The 26,828-nt window shown below is 41.2% G+C and overlaps 1 protein-coding gene across 1 annotated transcript in view; it reads left to right on the top strand.

The window, feature by feature from the left end:
- Nucleotides 1-25,829, top strand: part of GRIN3A (glutamate ionotropic receptor NMDA type subunit 3A) — a 330,079-nt gene extending 304,250 nt beyond the window's left edge. Inside the window, exons 7-9 of the mRNA XM_088461321.1 lie at nt 17,771-17,935; nt 19,423-19,496; nt 25,134-25,829. Coding sequence (XP_088317447.1) covers nt 17,771-17,935; nt 19,423-19,496; nt 25,134-25,467 — 573 coding nt within the window. The 3' untranslated portion in view covers nt 25,468-25,829. The remainder of the gene's footprint in view (nt 1-17,770; nt 17,936-19,422; nt 19,497-25,133) is intronic.
- The last annotated feature ends 999 nt before the right edge of the window (nt 25,830-26,828 follow it).

Genomic DNA, 26,828 nt, shown 5'->3' with positions numbered 1-26,828 from the left:
TTACCAGTCAAAGTTAAAGAGAGCAAGTAAGGCCACTATTTGACATTCATATATATCAAAGGCTGTATAGTACAGATAACTTACATTTAGAGACCTTATACTTAATATGTCCACTGTGCTCTTTTTTTAATCGCCTCTGGAGCAGGCTGACATTAGGGTGAAGGCGCTTTGTAACAGAGTAAAAAAATAATTGACTGATATGAAATGCACTGTGTGGATAGGTGGATTCATGCACAGAGACACTGATGTTACAGTAGCTCAAATGGCTGCAAATTCATATTTTTCACTTGTCTCCAATAAGACACTGTCCTATCTGTGTGGAAAGAACTTCACCTTAATACAGCTACAGTGCAATGTCAGACTAGCACTGAACCGTGTATTGGACCATCATAATTCAGATCTGCTTATTTCAATATTGGATCTATTAGGTATTGTCTTTGTTAGTGTGCCATGTATTACGATATATAAAAATGTGCTTTTTAAAGAAGAAAAGGTGACTCCAACAGTACATAGAAATCATCAGAATTAACTGTTCTAAAATAAAGCGGTGTCGTTTAACCTTAGCCTTTTCAGTATAATGGCATCAGACACTGCAAATATATATATGTGCGTGTGTGTGTATACTACCGTGAGAACGTTTTAGAACACCCCTAATTTTCTAGATTTGTTTTACATTTACGCAGTTTAATACTTAATTAAAGCATAGAACAAATAATCGGAAATAAAAAAGAAATCGTATAATTTTTTGTAAAAGAAATTATCAAAAATGTGATTAATCAAAGCAGCCTCCTTTTGCAGCTATAACCACCAAAGACATTTGTAGCATTCTTTCTACAATAGAAATCAAATATTGTTCTGGAAGTTCTTTCCAACACTGCTGTAGAAGTTCCCACAAATTGTTGTACTTGTAGGTTGCTTTACTTTTACCCTTTTATCCAGTTCATCGCAAACTAACTTGATTAACCTGATTCAGAGATGTATGCAATGGCGATTTTTAAGCAAATTGAGCGATTGTATGCTAATGTGCATGTGCGACGCTGCACTGCGCATGCGCAGAGACTGTTTTGCGACTACGTTCGTACAGAGCATACTTGCCGACAATCAGTTCCCTCCTTCCGGGAGGGAGCTGATTGTCAGCTAACAGCGGGGGGCGCGCCCGGCCATGATGTCACTTTTGGGGGCGGAGCCGGGGGTGGAGCTGCGTCATCGTAGCCCCGCCCCCTCTTCACAATGCCATTATTTTTGGCATTGTGAACCACAGGGCGGGGCCACGATGACGCGATTCAACGCGAATCACGTCACCGGCCCCCCCGCTGCGGGGGTTTTTAGTTTATTCTTGGGGGTGGTCGGGAGGGTTGCCGGCTGCCGGGAGGCTTTCCTGCCTTTCCGGGGGGCCGGGAGCGGCACCCGAAAATCGGGAGGCTCCCGGCCAAATCGGGAGGGTAGGCAAGCCTGGTACAGAGGAACCATTCAGCGTTTGGGGGTGGTAATGGTGGGGTTAGAAAAATACAGGCATGTCTGACGTTTAAACGCCTTTTCATGGGCATGCATAAATTAGGCATTGGGATTTCTTTAGCAGCACAAGAGCTCACTGCATGTCAAGAGCTGCCACATATGAAGCATGGCTGCCTGCTGTGCGTTGATGGTACCGATGTTTATGCTGTTGCACGTCGGTGTACGGATTTGAGAAGGCAGCAGTGCGCATCCCTATGCTCGGCTCTGCTTTGGGAAACATTAGCATATTTTAGCAAATGCGATCCGTAAGAGTATGCAGTTACATTTGCATTACCGTTAGAGAACATGGGGGATCCGAGCCCACCCGAACGCAAGTTCCAGTGTTCCCGCTGAGTCGGATCCCCCGACGAGTCCGAATGTCATCTAAATGACGTCGGATTCTCGTGAGACGTGTTTTTCTATACAAGGCACCGTGTCCTGTTCGCGGCGCCTTGTATAAAAACACACAGAAGGAGGCACACGTACTCTGCGCACCACTCTGCTAAGGGGATACATAGGGGCACTGACAGCACACTGCGCTATACTCTGCTGATGGTGGCTATGTATAGGGGCACTGTGACAGCACGCTGCTCTATACTCTGCTGATGGTGCCTATATATAGGGGCACTGTGACAGCACACTGCACTATACTCTGCTGATGGTGGCTATGTATAGGGGCACTGTGACAGCACGCTGCTCTATACTCTGCTGATGGTGCCTATGTATAGGGGCACTGACAGCATGCTGCACTATACTGTGCTGATGGCTATGTATAGGGGCAATGACAGCACGCTGCGCTGTACTTTGCTGATGGCTATGTATAGGGGCACTGACAGCACGCTGCACCATACTGTGCTGATGGTAGCTATGTATAGGGGCACTGTGACAGCACGCTGCGCTATACTCTGCTGATGGTGGCTATGTATACGATCACTGACAGCATGCTGCACTATACTGTGCTGATGGTGGCTATGTATAGGGGCAATGACAGCACGCTGCGCTATACTCTGCTGATGGTTGCTATGTATAGGGGCACTGAGCACGCTGATGTATTCTGCGCTATACTCTTCTGATTAAGTGGCTATGTAAGGGGGCACTGACCGCATGCTGATGTACGAAGACTCCAGACTTAGTGGCTGTGTGTACAAAAAAAATTTTTAAATAAAAAGTACAAAAATGTTTAAAAAAACCTTCAAGAAAGTTAAAAGTTTAAAATTTGTGCTGTACCCCAGGTGTATACATTACAAGCACCATGACTCATTGGGCCATACCCCACTGTGTATACAAGCACTGTGACTGCTTGGGCATAAACCCACTGTGTATACAAGCACCGTAACCATCTTGCGCTACCTATCAATTCTGCCACTGCTGTGTGGAAATGTTTCATAAACGTGCTTTAAAAAACTGTGGTGTCTGTGCTGCTGCTCTGTCACTTAGTAACCAGCAAACTCAGTGCAGCCTTTGGCCAATAATGGTGAAAACAATATTGTTAGCTGTGAGGTGGTCTAAAATGACTGTAAATGACTGGAAATTAATGTTATTAAGGTTAATAATACTCTAGGAACAAAAAAAAAACAATTTATGTGATTTTAGCTTTTATGTAATTTTTTGTAAAAAATCCAAAACCAGTCAACGCAGTTTGGCAAATCCAAAGCCGGATGACGAAATAGAACCAAATCCGGCAAAAATGGTCCGGTGCGCATCCCTAATTACCGTCCTTCTCTGAATCATACCCTAAGTCTGGAGACTGTGCTGGCCATTCCACGATTTGAACCCTACTGTCTTGTTCTTTTACTCAAAGGTAGTTCTGACAAAGCCTGGTGGTATATTAAAGGTCATTATCTTGTAGTAGAATGAATCCTTGCCCTACTTGGTGTAAACTAGAGGATATTGACTGTACCTAAAAATACTGTGCTAGCCCTTTTGGTTTAGGGAGAAAGTCACTCTGCTCAAGTCGCCGACTCGAGATTCAGCAAAAGAGCCCCTGACCATCACCCTTCCTCATCAATGTTTGACAATTGGTTCACAGGAGTCTATTTACTAAGTGACTTGTAAAAGCCACAGCCTCCTGGCATGTTTAAGCCTGAAATTTAAAAGGGCAATGCCCTTTAATAGTAAAACACTCCATGTTGTTGTAAAAGCATTGCCCTTTTTAATATTTGAGCTTAAATACACCGGGAAGCTTTGGTTTGGTTTGAGTCGAGGTGCAGTGTGAACGCGCCAACAGAAAAATTGGTGGGTCCGGCAACTCGGCATTTCAACCGTGCAATCGACCAGAATTGAACTCGGGAACAAGCCGAGTTGGTGTGCAGTGTGAATGGGCCCAACCCAGGTTATCCAACCCAGGACTCAGCAAACACCACTGATTGGATGTTCCTGGGTCTCATTTGATGATGTCAGCAGCCATACACACAGGCAGCACACTGCAGACAACAGCAGAGGCAGCATTGCGGCACTCTGAAGGGGGTTAATTAATACTACTACTGTCATTACATTGATGGCTAATTAGAGTGATAAAGAAGTGAACTGTACACTATGCTGTCAGAAGCTGTATCATGCTCTCATTGGCTAAATCAAATAGCAGTAAAGCACAAACACTCATGAACTCAGGGCTACACAGTGGTAATCCATCAGCCATTATTCCTGCAATGTTGTGAGCAGTCCCCACCTCTCCCTTGTGTTTCCTTTTGTGATCTTATCTTTGCGAGCCTGAAAAAGTCAATTTCTAATGACATTCATGGGCTTTTACAGGACTGACCCGGGTTCAGTGTGAACAGGGCCAACCCGGGAATAACCCTGGTCGTAGGTGCAATGTGATAGGGGTATAAATAAACCCCTGTAACATCAATTGTCAAACATTGAGGAGGAAGTGTGCTGAGAAAAAAATCCACACACTGAGGACACTGCATGATGAACCAAGAAAATCAAATTTTGATTCATCAGTCTAAAATACCTTTTTTGCAGGCTTTAGTAGTCCACTGGTGAAGTTTCACATGCCAGGCTAGCATTTTTTTCATTGCTGCAAGACAGCTGTAATTACTTAAACCATTACTTGTTCCTTTTTTTTATAATTCTGAAATGTATATTATTCTGCAGGTTTTGCTAATATTTTATATTTCTTTGTTAACCTCATTTGTATCATTTCAAGTAATTAATTGGTCTTGAATTGCTTAAATTTTAATCCAACTTTAAAAATTGGGCTGTTGTAAAATGTTTGACGATCGAGAGAGGTTGATTTGTGAATGGTACTAGTATCTGTGTAAAATATGCCAACTTACATTTTAAGTTTAGTGGTCCTTTAGCCATGTTTTTAGTTAATATGGATTATTGTTTGCACTACTACTGTTTTTTTTCCTCCTTAACAAAGAGCCATGGAGCGTTTGGGGACTGCTCTGCCTTGTTAATTAGACACAGACAGCACAGAATGATTACACTGGGGTATATACTAGGTGTACATTTTTCATATTGGGCTTTGCATTCCCCTAAGTGTTTTTTGCATTTTTTTGTAATACTCTTGATAGTGGAAAAATGTATTCTAGTAAAAATAATTACCCTATTTTATGTTTAGAATGTAATCTAGTAAAAAAAATTATCCTATTTTATGTATGAGCTTCTGTTTGGATATACTGTTCTACTTTGTTAAAAAAAATGGAGACTGATACAGACATGGGACTATTATCCAGACAAAATTGTATAGATGAAAAAAAAACCATTTAATATTTTACTGGAATACAGGGGAAGTAAATTGCAAAAATACTCTTGCATATCCTTATGCTCTTCCCCCTGCTATCATAACATGAGCTCAAACTTTGGAATCCCAGCCAGACCAAGCACTGCAAACATATCCATGCTTCAGTTGGGTTTTTATCTCACAGTGTAACGTCTTGAATTTCATCAAAATTTTATAATTTCAGTCAGTTTCTATTAGACCTACTGTACATTCATATGGTAGTGGAAATTTCAGTTTACTTATTGGGCAGGGGTGGGCAATAAGCATCCCACCAGTTGCTGTGGAACTACACATCCCAGCATGCCCTGCCACAATTTTGCTATTAGGGCATGCTTAAACTGTGGCAGATCTAATAAAATTAAAACAGGAAAAATTTGCGCTTCACAATGAGTGCTACCAATTAACCCATTCTTGCCTACTTTTGACAAAGCATTTCAGGGAGATTGTGAAAGCAGCACTGAACATGGTGGTAAAGTGGGCGTGTACTGCTACATCTGAGGGGCGTGTCATAAAAATCACTTAAACTGGCCACACATCTAAAGATTATCTGTCCAACCATCCAACTAGTTGATTGGTTGGAATGAAAATCTGGTAAGGAATGAAAGCAAATGACAATCAGCAATTTGCTCCCAAACGCCGGAAAATGGACAAAAACTTTTGTTTGAACAAATTGTTTAGATCAAATATTTAACATTTTCATCTCTTTTCTGGCATTTAGGAGCAAATTGCTGATCATCATTTACTCCCATACGTTACCAGATTTTCATTCCAACCAATCAGCTAGTTGGCTGGTTGGACAGATAATCTTTAGATGTGTGGCCAGCTTTACATTCATATGTAAATGAGCCCCAAAGCAGTTAGTAATAGTATTCAATGTTTAATGTTTGGATAAATGTGCTCAGAGGGGGCAGCTGTATTTTTAGAGCTCCCTTATTTTGAAATATCCAGTCACAGGCATTAACTGCACTCTAAAAGGGCACTCACTGACAGCCATCAATTTATTAAAGTGCAGTTAATAATGCCTGTGATACTCAGCACCCAGCCCCAGCCACCATAATGTACTGTATATATATGAGTTGACGCAGTTCTGTTTGACTTACATTTGAGTGAGGCCACCTTGGGGGGGATAAAAGGCCACCACACACCACTCACTGATGTCCGACACCTGCGCTGCTGTCCCAAACAGTGCAGTGCTGCTGATCAGTGCAGCGCTACTGTTACCAGGCTCTGCTCCACCCGATGCTGACGTACACAAGCACGCTCTGTGTGCACAGTGCGCCCTGTTGACTAGCGCCGGCCACTGCTACCCACAACCCCACAGTGGCCGACCTTTAAGTAACATGGCATCACGTGTCATGACATCATGACGTTCCCCCCCACAGGCCCCGCCGCAGACATTGCAGAATTGCGCATGCACAGTCCCATTGCTTCTGAAAAACGGGAGTTGGAGTAAAGTTTGCGGGGGAGAGGGAGGCTTCATTAAAAACCGCGAGCCTCCCACTAAAATCGGGAGGGTAGGCAACTCTTATTTAACTCCAAAAGGAGGTCACTCACTCCTATCACTAATATCAATATAAAACAATCGGTCAGGCGCTCTCAAATGGGTTACATCTGAATCACATATATACAAAACGTCCACTGTTTCACCAATCAGGTTCAGTCTCCTATGTCCTCATGTGAATGGTGGATATGTGTTTTTATTATATATATTTTAAATTAAAATAGTACTTCACTTTATATGATTTCATTTTTTGTGCTGATTTTGGGGATTCATGAGAAACTAAAGGAACAACACAAGCTGATTATTATTGATGAAAAACATTTTTTAATTGATATCAAACAGACATGAGGACATAGGAGCCTGAACCTAATTGGTGAATCAGTGGACTTTTTGTATAAATGTGATTCAGGTGTAACCCATTCGAGAGCGCCTGACCAATTGTTTTATATTGATAAAACTGTGGCAGGCATGCTGGGATTTTTAGTTCAACATCAGGGCCGGTGCAAGGTTTCCCGGCGTCCTAGGCAGAACTTCAGTCTATTGCTCCCCCCCAAATGTGTGTTGTGTGTCAGTAAGTGTAATGGCACTGTAGACAGTATATTATATATACTGACACACATACACACAACATACATTGCTTGTTAATATATATATATATAATATTACATACATAGTGATTACAGTCGGTCCACTGCAGCTGCAGGCAGCGCCCGGTGACGGCCCCTCTACCAGGCTCTCAGCCTGGGCGTCATCCATTCCCTGCTCCTCATTTTTCAGAGGAGGAGCAAAAGGTGAAGTATAGAAAGCTGGGTGGCGAGCGATTGGCTTGCTTTCACAAACAAGTGAAAGCAAGTGCTGCAGGTGGGCGGCACGTTATGTGAATGCTAACGCTGACACTGTGACACAGTGGGCAGCCTGAACCCACCAGACGCTGCGAGGGCCGGGAAATGAGCAAACAGTGTACAACACTGCCACTGCACACTATCTCAGTCAGGTCAGACTTTACACAGGGGCCTTCACTGTCTGTAGACTTTCACTAACACAACAGGGCGACGAGCGGCGCCCTCCAGTGGCCGGCACCCCTAGGCAGCTGCCCTGCGCTTATGGCCCACCCATGGCCAATGGTCATATGCATTTTCCAATGGTCTTTCATACACTCACACAAATGTAACCTCGCACAAATAAAGTGACATCAAGCCCTAAGCCATACTTATCAGTTACATCACAGCACTAAGTAAAATGTTATGTGGATCATAACTATGTAACTATTTTTGGCTTTATGTATAGTTACCATTAATTAATTCGCAAAATAACAAATAAATAGATACTATATTGGGACATTTATAACATGTTGATCAGAATTTGGCATTGATCATCTGCATTGGTAAGTCTGTAAGCACAGAATGAATCATTGCTCTCTTTCCGAGGACTAGCAGAGAACTCGATGGCATTTCATATAATTAAGTGTAAGTGAAATAGACTAGATAGAATTATAAATGCTGTGATTCCACAGGGCTCTAGATATCATATTTCATCTTTTCCCCAAAGTCATTTTTTTCACACTTGATTGTAGGTAGGAATATATAAAGTGGATCTGCTATTTTAAAAATCTAAAATTGGGGACATTATTTTCTTTTACAATGAAATGTAATATCCCACGAGAACTTCATAGACAAATGAAGTCTGTCTTCGAACTCAGTGTGCAAGGATTATTCAGGCCGTAACAAAGATGGATTAGATCTCATGAAGTTGTTTTGAAAGTATACTCCATCAGTTCAGGCCAACTGCTTAATTTGATCTTTTAAACTGCATTTCCAGATAACAAGTTTAAGGACAGTAAAAGATTTGGTTTATAAGTCTAAACATTAGGGGTAGTTTACGTAATGATGAAATACTTTAATATTCCAAGCCTTAGAATCTCCTTAACATTGGTACAGTTAATCTTCTGCAAACAAAACAATTTTTCTTTGATAGAAAAGAAAAATAAAAAAAAGAAATGATAGGTGCTGAGCAGTAAAAGTGTATATTTTTACTGCAGATAAACGGTTTGGTTCTAGTTTGGTTTTTCCTGCCAGGTTCAGATTAAAGCACGTTACCAGGCCTCATCTTCCTGGGCCAAACCGTCATCATTACAGAGCCGAACTGCTCATTTTGAATTCATAGATGCACTTAGAATGCAGGATGAATCACCACTGCTGCATTGTCCTATGGTATGTGTGGATGGTCAATAAATGATAGAAAGTAGGCCAGTCTCCCAAGTGAAGTGTGATGTCAGTCACCTTAATGACATAAGTGCATTGTATTACAAAGCTTGGCCCCGCCACTCCCTTTGCATAGCAGACGGTAGGAGTCATGATGACACTATCTTTGTACTATGTCCCCCTACCCAGCCAACCTGGCTGCACCCTGAATGTCTGAAAGTGGGAGCAACATTCAAGTTTTATCTAGGTAATAATCAGCCATGGTCTATCTCAAGTCCATCATGTGTAGTTTTAGCCAGGGCACCTTCTCCCACTATCTGCTCATATTCCGTACAAATACCGGCCAGGAAAACAGATGTCTGTGGCCGGGATAGACAGGGGGCATGGCTAATTATGGGTCTAAAAAAACTAGTTAAGTAGAATTATAAAAGATTTGTGCTTTATTAGACTGAGTCTTAAAATATTGCATTTTACAATGTTTGCGAGGGTTTGTAGCATGGTGTCTGGGGGCCAACAAATCAAAAAGTATAAATATATTGAGCTGAAATTCATCATGTAAACAGAGAACTGCCTCTGTGGACAAGAGAATAAAAAAATACAAATTAGCATTTTCTTTTTGGAAAGCATCACAGGAATTCTTTATGTTAGAATGCTATTGTTTTGGGAGGAGTGCCTTTCGGGAAAAGGGTTGTTTTTGAGAAATTTTAAGTCTTTATAGACTATAAAAATGGTTCTATTTAAAAGATACTGAATTTCATAACATTGCACTTGTTAACTAGAAATCTCTGATGGATTTATTGTTAGTAGGTTCATAAGTGAAGCACAATGTAACTGAAATTCCTTAGTTTACAGATTTTATTATGTGAGCAGTACGTCATTGAGCAATATGTTTGTGATACAAGGGGGCTAGGTAGTGTATTGAAACTACAGGAAGTTCACTGTAACACTCGGATACAGTCTTTCTTTAAAAAATTAGGTCACAGACAAATTTATTGATCTAATTGTTAATAAATAATTCATTAAGTATGGTGGCAGAAAAAAATCAGTACCACAGCCCAGTAATAATATTTAAATAAATGGGGCGAAATTCCACCCCAGCGCAAACAACACTGGGTAGTACCACCGCTCCCTAATTGGTTTTGCACTGGTCCCTCCCTGAGATGGAGACCAGGTCCTACCCTGAGATAGTGACCAACATGCTACAATTCCCCTGTTGGAAGAAATGTATATGAAAAATACATTCCACCAAAAAAAAGGACAAACTAAAACTAGTTAGGTGGACGAGAGGGAGTATAAACTGGAAAGAAGAAAGTGGATCCTGTTCAATTTTATATATATGGTATCTAAATCCCACCCTTCAAGAGTCTAATTGGCTAGCTAAAATAGATTAAAATCTAAATGCCCTAAATTAAACATTTAACCCTTAACCAACCGACACCAGTAAGAATTGCATAAAAAATGGGTGCTTATTTGGGTGCTTATATCTCTGCAGACTCAGTTAAGTTTTTTGATAATTTAAGCCACCCATAGGTTTTATTATTCCACTGTACTTTACTAAAATAAATGGCTAAAGACAGTTTTTTGGGAAAAATTAGTTCACATACAAATTTATTGATTCAATTGTATGTAGGTGGCAGGAAAAAGCAGAGCTACCTTGGCCACTGCCCAGTAATAATTTTTAAATAAATGGGGCAGAATTCCACCCCAACGCAAACCACATTGGGTAGTACCCCCTCCCCTAATTGGCTTATCACTGGCCCCTGCCTGAGATGGAGACAAGTCTTCCCCTCAGGTAGTAACCCAATGTAATGAAGCTCCCGTATATTTGTATAAGCCCCCTAGAGTGACTCTAGGAAGGGCTTCTGCCTATAACAACCGACTGCTGTTCCCACAGAGTATGATGACACACTAGTACTTAGGATGTCGCCAGGTCTCAACCTCCAGACAGTAGGGGCTTATATAAACAGTGGGAGTTCACAAGGTAAAACTCGAGTAGTAGTACAAAAGTATTATTAACCATGGAGATGCCTGCAACCATGGATACAAGCAACATTGAATGCACTCTAATAAACAGGTAGCGTGAATATCAGCAATATCAAGCAATAATATTGCAGGGTAATTACCATAGAGCAGTGTGCACTGCAGACAGTAACAGAATACAAGTGCATGTAAACACAACTACTTAAAATAGTGGCAATCACAAACAACAGATATATTTTGCAAAATGGTATAACAATAAACTCAGATACACATGCAGATGGCAGGATGGAATTGCAGCATAACATATAAAGCAGAATAGAATAGCAATATATTAACCAGCAAGTACATATATTGCAGGATGGAATAACAACAGTACACAGCACAAATGGCTTACAGAGTGGATTTGACAGAAGTTAGATCCAATTCCATGTGAGTAAACAAGACCAGCCAATTACCACTATGAGCAGCTGAGTGCTGCATGTTCACAGAGGCTTCCCAGCTGAAAGCATACAACGTTGACCAAATCTCACTGTGGCTGTCTTTGCCTGTTAATCCTTTCGGCTCTGGCCGGAACCTGCAGCAGATATGAGCTGTCAAAATGGCTTATAACACAAACTTGCTTCTCTCAAAGGAGAAATGCCACCCAACCACTCTTGCTCCAAAATAAGCTGCTGAAGAGTACTGCTTTTCACCAATACCGGGTCTATAGAACCACAGTCTTCCATCATAAAATTGACCTCTAAACTAAACTAAAGAAATTAAAAAAGAGCCGTAATGAGGTCAAAACCTACTCCGGTTAAGTGGACCCCATTCAACCGATAAAACTAACCTCATCAAATTGCAAATGGGGTTGTCTGATAACAAGCCCATTTAAGCTTAGGACAAGCCTAGAAACTGCGGTGTTGATTTTATGCCAGACCCTATCCAATGTCATCCCCCATTGTGTACCCCTCCAAAATCTATGCAGAATTATCTCAGACCACACACACTAATGGTCCAAGAGCACCAGAAGATCCCTCTTTAAAGCATTGACAAGCTCAATGCTCTTACATGCACCTAGGTCATTTCCCTTAAGTAAAGCACCTAACCAATCTGGCCTAAACTCCATTCAGAGTTGAATGGAGTTGATGGAAGAACCTGTCGCTGCTGCGTAAGTTGTTACCCCTATTGCTCAACTGGTAAACCTAAAGCAACAACAAAATGGTCACTGAGCCAATGGGGATGGGACTGGCCATTGGCATGGTGAGTGGCTGCATGCAGACGATGAGGAATGGCAGGTGGGGCAAGGGGTACCGGCGTTATTCATGGCACCCCTTGTAAGCCAGGGTTGCAGCCTAGATGAGGAAGCCATGGATCAAACCGCAATCCTGGCATGGATAAAAATGTGAGAGCCCATTAATTGGCAGGGGGAAAGGGAGCATTACAGCGAGAATGGGGCATGGCCACAAAAAGGAGAGGAAATTATTACAGACAGGGAGAAAAGATGGGAAGGGGAGAAAGAAAAAGGATAGAGGGAAAGAAGAAAGTGAAAGGACAAAGAGGTGAAAGGAAAGTGATGATGGAAAAGAGAGAGATTTAATGAATAACAGATAAGAAAGTCATAATAAAACGTAACTAGCCTGGTCCTGATGAAAAACTGGAAAGAGGAAAATGGATCATCTTCCATTCTAGTTATATGGCATCTAAATCCCACACTTTTAAGACTCTAATTGGCTAGCTAAAATAGATTGATAGCCTGCTGCCCTAAATCTGATATTTAACCCTTAACCAACCCAAACCAGAAAGAATTACTTGTTGTTATCAAGTCACTTTTCCTGATGAAAAACTGGAAAGAGGAAAATGGATCATCTTCCATTCTAGTTATATGGCATCTAAATCCCACACTTTTAAGACTGTAATTGGCTAGCTAAAATAGATTGATAGCCTGCTGCCCTAAATCTGATATTTAACCCTTAACCAACCCAAACCAGAAAGAATTACTTGTTGTTATCAAGTCACTTTTTAAATTTACCACTGCTTAGTGATGTCACTAATGTATTAACTGTGCTTAGCTGGGAGCATCATATTTAAAAAAGTTGTTTGGCTCCAGCTCATGCAGTGAACATACAAAGTAGGGTATGTGCCAGTTTCTGCTACAATATGCCCCAGTGTGGATGTGAATTATGGCAGTGGCTAAACAATTCATACTGTATATCCTGTCAATAGATGACTCATAGGAGTCTATTCATTAAGTTAATTATCAGGGGCCAGGTGGTACCAAAGATCAACTGTCTCTACGATCCCTGTCACCACTGCTTTAGTAACTGTGAAAATTAGCAATGATGAATAGACCCCATAGTGTTCTTGTGCCACTTTGTCTATTGTAGCAGTACGGATCATATCTTCTAGTACTAGTTTATACATGTGAGTTGATCTCAAAGCAGGGTCGTTACTATGAATGGGCAAGTGGTGCCATCACCTAGGCTACAGGGCCCAGGGGGCTGTATCATTGCTACCCCATAGCACCTGCATTTGGCTTGCAGGGTGTCTGGAATGGCAGCTTATAGAGTTGCTTGAAGCATCCTTAGAATGCAATGGGCAATCTCTTTGCAGTTTGTACAGCCACTCGGGAAACGTCCTTTTTGGCTAAGTTAAATAAAATGTAAAAAAAATATATATATAATTAAATAAATAAATATTTTAATATTTAATTTAAAAACAATTGCTTTATTTAAATTAATAATTAAATAAAGTATTTGTTTAATGAATATGGGGCCTGATTTAGAGATGTACGTAATTGCAGTACCTCACACAAGCAGCTTTACAATACCGTCCATCTTAATGCAAAAGGAGGTGTCAGACACCTACTTGCTGCCATTCCGAGCACCATTGCAACCATCACGATAAATGGATGCGATGGTTGCTCCTTTAGTTAGGCTGCTGGAGCTGAAGCTTCCCGCAGCCTGACCGAGTGCTGGTCACACCAGGAGTCTGCATCCATTGACGCAGACCCTGGCCTCATCTCTAACAGAAAATGGGGACAACATGCTCCCATTTCCATGAAAGGTGACCAGCCATGCCTCGCTCTGCCCCCCCCCCAAATGCCACAGATTGTCAATTATGCTGCGGCTTGAGGGGGGGACTTTGAGCGTAATTGCAGGACCTGTTCTGCACATTCACAGAATGGATCCTGCGCAGATGCAGACAGCTAACCATAGGGGATGTACGTTCATCATAATTGGATGAACGTACATCTCTGAATCAAGCCCATGGTCTGCTATTGCCATTCTGAGCTGGTGGTAGAAAATGGAGGACAGTGGCAGTATATTTAGCAAGGCTTTTCTTGTTAAATAGGCTCCCCAATGCAAAAGCTAAAGGATCACTGGAGAAGCCAGGGGAATCTGTGTCGATGTGGGCTTATAGACAGAGCAGGAAGTGGTAATGAATCCAAGAAGCCAAAATTACTCCTGGACTATTCCCATCCCATCTCTTTGTCTGCAGGAGGCTGAGACCCATGGCCACCATCAGGGAGAAACTGCCGGGACTAGAGTCCCGGGCCCGGTGAGAACGGGCCCCTGGGTCAAGGAGGGGCCCGCACTGCACTCCCTGCACCCATATTATCTAAAACTTTCCTCTCCGAGGTCCTGCCTTGGGTCTCTCAGCGCTGCTCAAATGCCGGAAAATGGCTGCCGTGGCCATTTTTCCTGTGTTTTGCACATACGTTGTGAGGAAATTGCCAGGAAAATGGCAGACACTCCATTTCCTGGGCAATCTGTGCCTGCTCAGTAGACTCTGGGCACACTCTAGTGCCCAGAGTCTACTGATTCTGCGGTGGCCGGCCAGCCGCGTCAGTTGGCTGCCGGCCGCCACGGTGAGAGAAGGGGTCTCGTGATGGGGGATGCACTCTCTAAAGATGCCCCTGGCCAGCGCCATTATCAAAATGCCACCAGCGCTGTTTCTCCATGCCCGACTGGCTGCCAGTGGCTGCACCGGCTGAGGAAACCTGGTACAAGAGTCCTTCCCTGTGCCCCCCCCAGTCCAGCCAGCCTTCTTTGCCCTCTGTCCCTCTAGTCAAGCCAGTCTTCCTTGCCCTGTGCCCCCACCCTAGTCCAACGAGTCTTCCCTGCCTTGTGCACCGCCAGTCCATTCAGCCTTCTCTGCTCAGTACCCCTAGTCCAGCAATCCCTACCCTGTGTCCCCCTAGTCCAGCCAGCCTTCCCTGCCCTTTGCAACACAGTCTAGCCTACCCTGCCTTGTTTTCCCCATGTCCAGCTTTCCCTGCCCTGTGCCCTCATTAATGTCCAGCCTGCCCTGCTATGTGCCACCTCCCACAATGTCTAGCCATCCCCCATCCCTGTGTCCCAATTAGGTCCAGCCTCCCCTGTACTGCATTTATTATTGATACATAATTCTTCACTGTACAGTAAGGCACTAGTGCATCAGTGGGAATCGGTATGATTTACCGTTGGACCCATGCCCGGCGGTTTTAATCCCGACAGCGGCATCCCGGCAGAGGAGGAAATCTTGATCGTCCTAAAGTAAGTATTGACTAACCTATTTCTAACCCTAACCCTCCCTTAGGGGTGCCTAACCCTAACCTTCCACCCCAGTGCCTTACCCTAATCCCCCCTCTAAGCGCCTAAATCTAACCCCCCCTTCCCCGCCGCCTAAACCTAAGTCCCCCGGGGGGGTGCCTAACCCTAAGTCCCCCCCAGGGGTGACTAACCCTAACCCTCCATTTCCCTAGCCTAAGCCTAACCCCCCCTTCCCCGCCACCTAAACCTAAGTCCCTCAGGGGAGTACCTAACCCTTTCTCCCCCCGGGAACCCTAAACATAACCCTTCCCCCCCCCACAGCTATCTGTGCTCGGCGCCTGGCATCCCTTCGATTGGGATGCCGGGCGCCAGTCTCCCAGCGTCTGTAAAATGACAGCTATCTAGATTTAGATGCCTGTCATTAAACCCTCTTCGGGATTAAGCAGTCGGGAAGCCGGCTGTCAGGTTTAGGTCCACCGGCTTCCCGACTGCATACCCATCAGTGAAATGGGTTTAACTGAGAATATATTTGTGAGAAACAACTAATTGCCAGCAATTTAACGGTTTACACTAAATACTGCAGCAGCCGACATTTCATTTGTAGATAACCACAGATTATCCATAAATCTCCCGGAGTCAGCCAAGGAAATGTTGGTGACTAGGATACATCTGGAGACTGTGCTGATCAATTTGGTATGCAACACTTGTATATCTGTGTGCGTCTGAGTCTGGATATGAAGCAGAATGGAACTTGCTGTGGAAAAACGCCACGGCCACTCATTGTAGCACTTCGTATACAGATTCAGACTCAGTTATATACAGATATACAGTGCATTGTAGCACTTCGTATACAGATTCAGACTCAGTTATATACAGATATACAGTACAAGTGTTGCATATCAAATTAATAAGCACAATCTCTTGGTGTATCCTATTCACATCACATTGCGACTAAGGTGAATTATCGGGCAAAAAAGACATGAAAAAAATGCCTGTTGCTAGCACTGAACCTGTGGCGCCAGAAGGGGCTGTTTGGTACGACTGCAGCAAAGGTGTATGAGGACACATCTGTATGAGGCAAAATTGTGTTAGCATGGGTAATATGTGATGAAATAAATAATGGGCACAGTGGTGACATAATAGAAAAGATAGTGAGTACCGGAGAATGTGATAGAAAAACTGGAGGAATAGGGATGGGATGCAAAAACAAAATAATTGGTGGGAAGAGGGGCATGTGAGAGCAAAGCTGCATGGAAATGGACAGGCAAAGGAATAACAAGGCTAAACTGTAGTGACTAATTACCTTTATTATGTTACATTAATAATAACAGCAATAAAACGTGTACAGCATGTCTACTTTCACGCTGTTTTCACTTTGTACAGCCCATGCTGTATTCTCCCTATGGGCAACTTTTTGTGCAAATTTTTTTTGTGTGTGTGGAATCCCGCTTCCCATTCTAGTTGTTAGATCAAGCTACGGATGGCTCTGTATAGGGGAAATTCAATTATGGCAACCCTGCATTTTAGGGTTCCTATACATAATACCATATATAGGGGCCTACTTATCAAATAATATTTGTGGAATATCCTGGGAAAAAACATGTTTTCGGGGTTACAGGCAAATATTAAGTATCACCCCAATATACCATTGAGGGGACGCAAAAGATATCTCCATATCTGCTGCGTTCCGTCCGTTTCCGACAGCAGCTGCAGCTCGTGTAGGTTTCTGTAGGGACTGCAAAGCTGTCACATTTACCAGACTCTGGAATGCTCGGCCATGGCAGCCCGCTGTAGTCTATGCCTACATTCTGCAGAATATTTTAGCCGCTCGCACATGCACCATTGGACATTGCCTCATGCACAGCTGGTTGAAATCGACTGTAAAGTGATTGCAGATTCCTTATTGCCGCATACAAAATCCTTATAATTGGGGGCTGACCACATCTGTTAATAAATATGCCCCATAATGAGTCAGACTTGTGAGGTAAGTCAGGGTTAGAGCAAACTTTTAATTTATTATTGATCACTGTTCCACGTCTGTGTTAAGCACCCATAGTTTTGCTTCTCTTACAATTATACTACTGCCTACTTGACAGAAATTTATGAAACATATTTAAGCTAATATATTTTTAATATAAGACCTATTTATACTTCATGTTTCATGAAGATGTATGGGTGTCTGGTACTTTCACAGAGCGAAATATAAGCTTTTTTAATATTTCATCTACTTTGAAAGCCTTTGGCTTCCACAATTTAATATTCAAGCAAGATCAATTCTGTCCAGCTGCTCCAAATAATGCTATGCTATCAGTAGTACGTTAATTGATTTTCATGCATATCATTTTCCTAGACGCTTCAAATGGGCATCAAACACTTCTCGGGGCTGTTTGTTATGCTCTGTATAGGAATCGGAGTATCTATTCTCACCACTATTGGAGAACATATTGTTTTCAGATTGGTCCTGCCGAGAATTAAAAAGAAATCAAAATTGAAATACTGGCTTCACACTAGTCAGGTATGTATATGTGTTCAGGCTGTTTGTATTATTTTACAATATTTTTTTAAAGTGTACATAAATAATTTCCATGTGTATTTAATAAAGTTACAAGTAACTGGTAGAAAAAAGAAATATGGTTTGCCACTATATGCGTGCTTTGGACAAGGAATTGGATAAGATACAGCACACCCGGAACAGTATCCGGATCCCCTGTATCACGTCCGCTTAATAGTGAAGTGGGCAGGATGTGGAGATAATTACTGGGAATCACTATATAATTGCGAGAGTCGCAGCTCCATGTGGAGTGGGGGCTAAATGACGTTAAAATGCGTCACTCAGCCCCGCCCTCTCCGCGCCGGACCTAATGACATAGGAACTTGGCCCTGCCCCCTCAAGTGCCCAGCTGTATCTACTCTACGGCATCTCCCAGAGAGGAGATAATAAAAGTCAGTAAGTATGACATATATACATACATACAAGCATGATGTCATGCATTCATTACACATTTGAGATGTACATTTAACATACTGTACAGTATGTAAAACAAAGTAGTATGATCCCTATGGGATGACAAACAGGAAAAGTACAGTCAGCTATAACATATTTCATGAATTGGGGAAGTTGTATATGATATTTTGAATTGGAGTTCACTATTGTGTGGCATAATTTTGAATTGATGACACTGCTCTGAGTCATATTATAAATTGAGGACATAGATGTGTTGCATCTTATGCATCACTGGCACTACATTATTATTATTAGTAGTAGTATTAGTGTTATTATTATTATTATTAATATTATTATTAATAATCAAAGTTACAACTCCACTGTTTGCATCATACAGTGTCTCATCACAGTGAGTAAAATTGCAATGTAAAATCAGTAAAAATACATTTGTTTCAAGATTTTTTTTATTAGTTTTAGTGTTTCTATAAAAAATATATATCAGTAAAACCCTTTCCTAATTTTTGGGAGGCTTAGGGGTATATTTACTAAAGTGTGGGTTTACAAAAGTGGAGATGTTGCCCATAGTAGCCAATCAGATTCAAGCAATCATTTTCTAGAAGATACTAGATAAATGATAAGTAGAATCTGATTGGTTGCTATGGTCAACAACTCCACTTTTGTAAACCTGCACTTTAGTAAATATACCCCTTACTGTCTCACATCTAAATGTGAAAAGAAGCCACGGCCGCTGCATTGTAGCACTGTGTATAAAGATTCAGACTCATTACCAAGTGTTGCATATCATATTAAGCAGTGCAGTCTTGTTAAGCAGTTTTGTTGTATCACATTGCGACTTAAGACGCAAATTTGAGTGGAATGCCGAGAAGGGATGTTTGGAGTGACTGTGGCAATAGTGTATGAGGACACATCTGTATGTACCAATGTTATTAATAGTGTAAACACATAATACAGAGAGGAAGACTAGTATTTTTTTCCCAGAAAAAATGGCATACTCTTTTGCTACATTTGAAAAGTTAATCATATAATTTTTTTTACAGCGCCTCCACAGAGCTTTAAACACCTCTTTCAATGAAGAGAAATTTCAAGAGAAACTAAAACGACTGGAGAAAAGGTAAGACTAGATTTGCTATACCACCAAAGGCTTACTTCTGAACCATATGTAGTTTCTGGCACTCAAGGCTAAATTCCCTATCATTGGTGACTTTATAACATAATACATTTTTGTTTAACAGTGCACTCATCATGCAGGTTTAAAAAAGTTAACAATAGTAGTAAAACCTGGGGCAAGATCACAACGGTTCAAATGTCAATTTATTACTATTCACACTGGTGAAAATAAAATGCATCTCCAAACTAGCTCATAACACTTATCCCTATTTTGTAGCATTAGAGTAAAAGAATGTTGCGTGTTTACTTACCGGAAACAAAAGACCTATTGTCTACAAGATACAGGCTGTCTTTCAAGGATGAACTTCAGTGCTTCTTGAGGCAGTTAAAGAACTGATCTTCGACATCAGCACCAGACTCAGCCTTGAATAGGTCACAGAGTATTGAACATTATGCTCTTAAGGCTGCTCCTTGGTAATAGTAAAATCAGTTTGTATTTTTGTAATAGAAGCAAAAGGTCATGGAATAAGTCTTGCACTCAAAAATAAGCTTGGTGTGCTTTTGTGTGTCCATGAAAGCAATGTAACTAAAGTACTGAAAAAAAGTTATTACATTTACATGAAGGGGATTTCTACATAATTTCATTTACTATAGAACTGCAGCACGAATGCACACTAATGCTGGGCATACACTGCCAGATAAAATGTCTGTCAGACCGACAGACGTTTTATCTGGCAGCCTGCCAGCCGCAGAAGTCGCCGGCATACACTGTGAGAGAAATCTCACAGTGTATAGCCCGACATCCGCGCTCTGCCCCCGGGGAGGAGACATTTCCCTGTTCCTTCCGTAGGAAGGAACACAGGAAATGTCTGTCTGTTGGCTGCGCTGGGCATACACTGCCCGATGCGGCCGACAGTTTACCGGGTAATATCGCATCGGACGGGCATGCTGCACAATCCAGCATGCCCGACCAAGCAATATTTAACCCTCGGTCGCCCCCCCACGCTACAATTATAGCGGCGATCCGCCGATATCGGGCGGATCGTCCCGATAATTGTAGCGTGTATGGCCAGCATTAGGGGAATATTCCCAAATTAGTTGATAGTCACAGAGCTAATTCCCCTCCACAAAATGGTTTTACTTGTACACCTCTTTGAAAGTGGCAGAGATCAGATTGTCATAACTTTAATGGGCTCTGCTAATAACAGCTTTGTACATGGAGAATTCATAAGTAGGCAACTACATATGTACTGTAAGGAAAGCGTTACAAAGTGCAAATGTGACACAAAAATTAATAACAGTCCCCATACCATCCAGATCAGGATAGAGAGAATGGTATATTAGAACAAAAATGGAAAAGCTCTAATTTAGTTTATACTTTATTTGGCATGCACAGTCCCATAATCTTACCATGGTGAAAAATTTGCCATTTCCCCAACAATAAATAAACTACACATTCAAAGACCTACAAATTACCCTTATGTTTTAGTTCCCTCAATAAATTAATAATTAAATGAGGCTCAGACATCAATTCATGTGAGTGGCATCCTACTCCCAGAGGTTCCAGCTTCTGTGGATGTCGCCATCTTAGAATAACATCACCCGGATGTTCAGCCAATCAGTGAGAAGCAGGCCCTGGTCATGTGATCAGATGGATTTCCAGTACAACAACTCTTACAGAGACTAGTACCTTGGTTATAGGTTCCTGTTCTACATTCCAGTTTCTGTACTCCGGTGTTCCTACATTGGACATCCTGGAAACCCTACTCTAGTGTTCCTATATTGGACATCCTGAAAACCTGCACCTGCCCTTGTGTTCCAGCATAAGGAATCCCGAAACCTGGCACCTGCCCTTGTGTTCCAGCATATGGACAATCTCGCAACACTGCACCTGGCCTTGTGTTCCCATAAAAGGACAATACCATGAATTTGCTATTTTTGTGTTTTAGCATCCGGGCAATCCTAAAGTACTGCACCTGTACACTGACTCTCAGTATATCCTGAAAACCAGCAACATGCACCAGTGCGTACACTTTGGCTAACCTCTACTGTGCAACTGACACTGCTCCTAACATGTCCAACATTATATTCTCTCTACTGAAGCTGCTCACCTCGTCACCCTCTATTGGTCTTCATGGAGAACTGCATCATTAGGCCATCCATCTTCTCCAGTACACTCAGCTAGTCCAAGGGCTCCTGACATGAATCCCAATCCTATTAGTGTCATGGTAGTTTGTACTGGGCCAATGGATTTAGCAGGTATACCAGCCCCAAAAGTGGATCCAGTTCATTATTTGTGTAGCAGACTGGTAAAACAAGAAGCCAATCATGGACAATTTATGTAGTTTCTACAGGACATGTTGAATCGCATGGAAGCAATCCAAGTATTGCTGAATGGCCAAACCACACCACCGATGCTTGAGCATGGGAGGCGAAGGTCTATCTTCAGCATCCAGGCTCCACCTACCTACTCCAGCCAAGTATGATGGGATTCTAAGGTTTGTCGGGGTTCCTTATCCAATTCGGTATTCATGTTGAACTACAGCCTGGGAACTTCCCTACAGACAGGACCAAGGTGGCCTACATTATCTCCCTGCTCTCCGGGCAAGCCCTAGCATTGGCATCTCTACTATGGGAAATAGCGGACCCTTTATTGTGAGACTACGCTAGATTCCTAGCCACCTTTTTGGAGGATCTTCAATGAGCCTGTGAGAACAGCATTTTCAGCATCTGATATCTTTCAACTTCATCAAGGCTTACAGACAGTGAGGTATTTGTCATTGTCTTCTGGCAAGGTCTATCAGACAGAATTAAAGATGTACAGTATTAGCTGCCCAAGAACTGAGAAATTGTGCATCTACTTTGCCATGGGACAGCTGTGTGACCTGGATGTCACACTCCAGATCCCGGGGGCCTTTATCTGGTCTGGCAGTGAGTTTTCATGCCGTGGCGTCCTCTACTGCAGCAGCTCACCACCTCACCCGCTATTAGTCTACATGAAGAACAGCATCATTAGGCCTTCTCCAATACACCAGTTTGCTAAGCTAGCTCAAGGGGTCTTGCCCTGAATCACAACCCTCGTAGTGCTGTGATACTGGGGAGTTGTGCTTACACGCAGACTCCTCTACTGGCTGGACTCCTAGGCATACCTAACAATGAGACAGTAGAATGTGGTTGGCTCATTCTCAGGCATTTGATCATATCCCCTGTTTAGCAGTTTCTAGATATAACTTTGCATATACTTTAAGTTCAGGTGCTCATGAGTTGGATACAGGAAAAGCTCCCAGACAGGTTTATGTACTTTGTATATATGCATAAGTATAGACAGCGTAGGCAGGAGCTCAAAAGATACTTGAAGTAAATATCCTCCAATATTAATCATGCAAATTGTGCAATGTAAACTGCTATTTCCGACCCTAAATCCGATCTGCTTAAATATATATTGTTTCTACTTTCTCCAAATCTGAACTTTTGCCCTGCCTTCTTAGTTGGTGTCCATGTTTGTACTAGCAAATCGTATCATATGATTGGATCAGTCACTTATGAAACTTCATAAACTTAACAAAACTTGAAAGGTTGGCATCTTATACATACATTAATGTTAAGGTTTTAAAACACCATTAATTGTTGTGGTTGTGTTGAACAGGCTTTATTTCAGCTTGTTGGGTCCGAGGATCATGGTCATTCTGTATACAGAAACACAATCATTTTTTGTTATCTAATGTCTTTTCTGCTCTTCCATTAACCTTTTTGGCATCTTAATAGAAAGAAACAACAGTATACTGATCTAAAGTGACTTTAATTTTTGTTTCTTCTGTTGCCTAATGTGGCTTAAACAGTTATCTTTAAAGCAAAATATAGGTTAATTGCAGAGCAAACAACAGTTTATAACTGGAATAGTCATATGTAATGCATGATTACTTTTCAATTAAATGCACCATTTACTCTATACACTTGGATTTTCTATTTAAATTTTGCACAGAGATTAAGTAATAGCCACTGAGTGAGGAGAAAAAAAGATGTTACACGTTAATGAGATTTCCATCATGTTGTAAATTTAGGTCTAATTTTATCATTTTCTGAAAATTCAAACTTTACTAAATATTCTTAAATGATTTTCTATGGTCTTTATGTTTTGTTTTAATAATATAATTTGTGTGGTGAATTTTGAAGAAGCGGTATGGTATGTAATGTCTTGTTGGGCATCTTCGGAAGTTGTTTAGCTTTTGTCTGTAGGGATACCTTTCATGGTACCAATATGCTGGGTTACTATACAGGAGCATGCATAGCAACCAACATAGTTTGCAAGATGGGATCCGATATGCCCCTGCTCAGCAGGAAGATGCCTTCCATGTTCTTGCGCTGGCTCCAGATTGTTACAAATATAAATGTTATGAACATCCAGTATTTTTGTTTTTTTCAATGAGAAAAGGTGCTGGTGTTAAGCAAAAAGATACTGCTACTCACCATAAGTTACAGGTTAATATAAGATTTATAGTAGCAACTATACCCTTGACAGATGTTCACATTCTTATACTATGTTATTCATTTGTGAAGTAATTTCACCAATTTTTTACTCTTTTCAAAACCAGTTATAGAAATGTAAAATAATACCAATAAAAGGATGCTGGTACTACGTGCTATTAAGTACCATATAATTAGAAGCACTGGGATCAGCTCTTGTAATTATGATCTGTTTCTGGTGCTCTTCTAAGCTATCACAACAGTCCTATGGCAGTATAGATCATAGAAAGAGACACACTGGTCTTGGTGAAGAATTAATATTTGTTCTCCAGCATTGTGGCATTATATGAAATCGTCTGGGCAATACAATTTTGGAATATGCTATGGATTCATTGTAATTCTATGATCAGTGTGCCGCAGCACTTTTTGTGGTATACTATTGTGCATGCCCATTGCTAACCCTGGAGAATGGCAGGACATTGGTAATATACTTCTAGCTAGCATGGGGCTGTTATGCCTTTCTACCTCCTTAGAAGGTAACACAGCACAACACTGAAATATAAGTTTGGGTGGAGTTCTATAAGATCCATTAGAGGTTATTTCCTGGAGTTTGGCATTCTATCTGGTTCAATGGGTCCCCCAATGTCTGTTGCATTCTCATGATGTACTAACTTCTGCCTACAGTAGGTGCACTTCAGACAGGAGCTGGAGAGCCGCACTGGACAGTGGTAGGCATTGGGGACCCCACCAACTCCAGGTGGAATGCTGAACACTGGCTAAGTAATAATTTGTGATGGTGTTTAGCATTATGCTTTAGAATGGTTAGAAATCAGTTGGGGGTGTATTTTGCCTGCAAGTAGACAATACAAATGTGTATACTGCAAATAATGTGTATTTGTATAAGACACATAATACATTAACATTAAGGCCACCATTTACTAATGAGTTTTATCACCAAAACGAGTGATAAATTTCACTGTGTATGATAAATGGTGCTCCAGCCAACCAGCTCCCAACTTTCATTTTTCTAACAGTTAACAGTTGAGAGATGATTGGCTGGAGCACCATTTATCATACACAGTGAAATTTATCACTTGTTTTGGTGATAAAACTCGTTACTAAATGAGGCCCTAAGTATTATAACATGATTAATAGTAGTATTATTATTTTCTTTCAGATGCAATACAGGAAACAGTCAGCAACGTGTATGGAATACAGCTAACCAGAGCAGTTGTAACAGGCGAAAATATATCATGAAAGGAGCACACAACGAATTAACCTTCAGACACCAACAAGATTTGCCTCTGCCCCAGTTAAGGAGAGAAACTCCAAAATTACTTACCACAAACGGGAAGGCTGAATCCCTAAACATACCTAGAAATTCAGTGGTGCAGGAACTGTCGGAACTTGAAAAACAGATTCAGGTTATTAAGCAAGAATTGCAAATAGCCGTGAGCAGAAAACATGAACTGGAAGAGTACCAGAGAAAAAACAGGACTTCTGAATCTTAAAGCAAATTTCACGTCTTAACATAGAACATTTATTACTGACGAAAGTCTTGTCTGGAACTGAATCTGTGTGGTCACTGGACACCAAGAAACCTACTGTACATGATAACATGATTTCTTTACTTCTTATGAGATTTGTTTGTCTTTTTTGTAAGATACAACCTGTATTTCTCTAGTCCGTGTGAACTGTTATCCGGTATGAAAATGTGACCTTGGAGTCTTTTAAAACTCAGATCCACAATTGCCCTTATGTCCCTTCTATGGTATTAAATGATGGTTTTCACTTCTGAGCCCCTTAGTGTGCATTAATAAAACTAAAATGGTTTTGAATTATCTCCACTGTGTCCTTTGCTAGTGTTTTTAACTTTTATGAAGGAAATTTGCATTTAATGTCTGTCTCTGAAATTGAAATTTCAGCAGTTTAAGGCCAGAAGAGAATGAGGGTGAAAAATTAATTACTCATCCACACTGTAATGGACTTCTGTGGGAAGCATGGCAATGTGCTTGATGAAACCTAAAACTGATTGCATTTTTGAAGAGGTCAGTGAAAGACAATATTAAAGATTTTATGTTTATTGGACTTTGTGGGTATTTCTGAACAGTTCCCCAATAGAAACTTGATGACTTATGTCTGTACTTTAGCATATGAGTAAAGTTATGAAAGTGTACTGGAAAGATGACAGAGACGGCAAGACTGTGAGGAAAAAGATTAATTCAAAAACTGCTTTATAATTTATATCCTGACACTCATTCAATCTTGACAAATGAATACCTAATGGCCTTCAGTTGCAGGATGTTAAAAACTTTATTTGTACCTTTCTCAAATGAAACATGTATTGATTTTGAAATGTATAATCATCCCAAACACTTAGGGCTGAATTCATCAGGAACAAGTATACAAGCCTGCGGAGTTAATCAGAACAGCTGCTATTCAGTTTTAGTTGCACATTTACCAAAAAACAAAGTATAAATTTTAGAAAAGTGTAAAAAGTTAGCAGGGGTCTTATTATTAAACTAGGATTTTATGCAAAAAAGTTACAGAATCCTTCAGCAGCCATTAGAAGCCTGATATTTTCTAATTCAGTTTAGAATATAGAAGCAATGGTTCTATGGCAGTATTCATAAATGGGCCTGAATGAACTGAACCAACACCATTCATGACCTACACATTCTATGGACCTTCAGCAAGAGAGCAAAAACTTTGTTTGGACTTTAAATCCCTCATAGTCTCAGATGCCAGTTTGCACCCTAAATGTTCTAATGTACTTTTTATACTTATGGCATATTTTCTTACATGTGAATACTTGTAAAAAGAATATACAATTTGCTTTAGCAAAGCATATGTACATAATGATATCTGTGGT

Source organism: Taudactylus pleione, unplaced genomic scaffold (genome assembly GCF_031769625.1).
Source record: "Taudactylus pleione unplaced genomic scaffold, aTauple2 ptg001032l, whole genome shotgun sequence".
NCBI classification, from domain to species: domain Eukaryota; kingdom Metazoa; phylum Chordata; class Amphibia; order Anura; family Myobatrachidae; genus Taudactylus; species Taudactylus pleione.
This window is presented reverse-complemented; position numbering and strand designations above follow the sequence as displayed.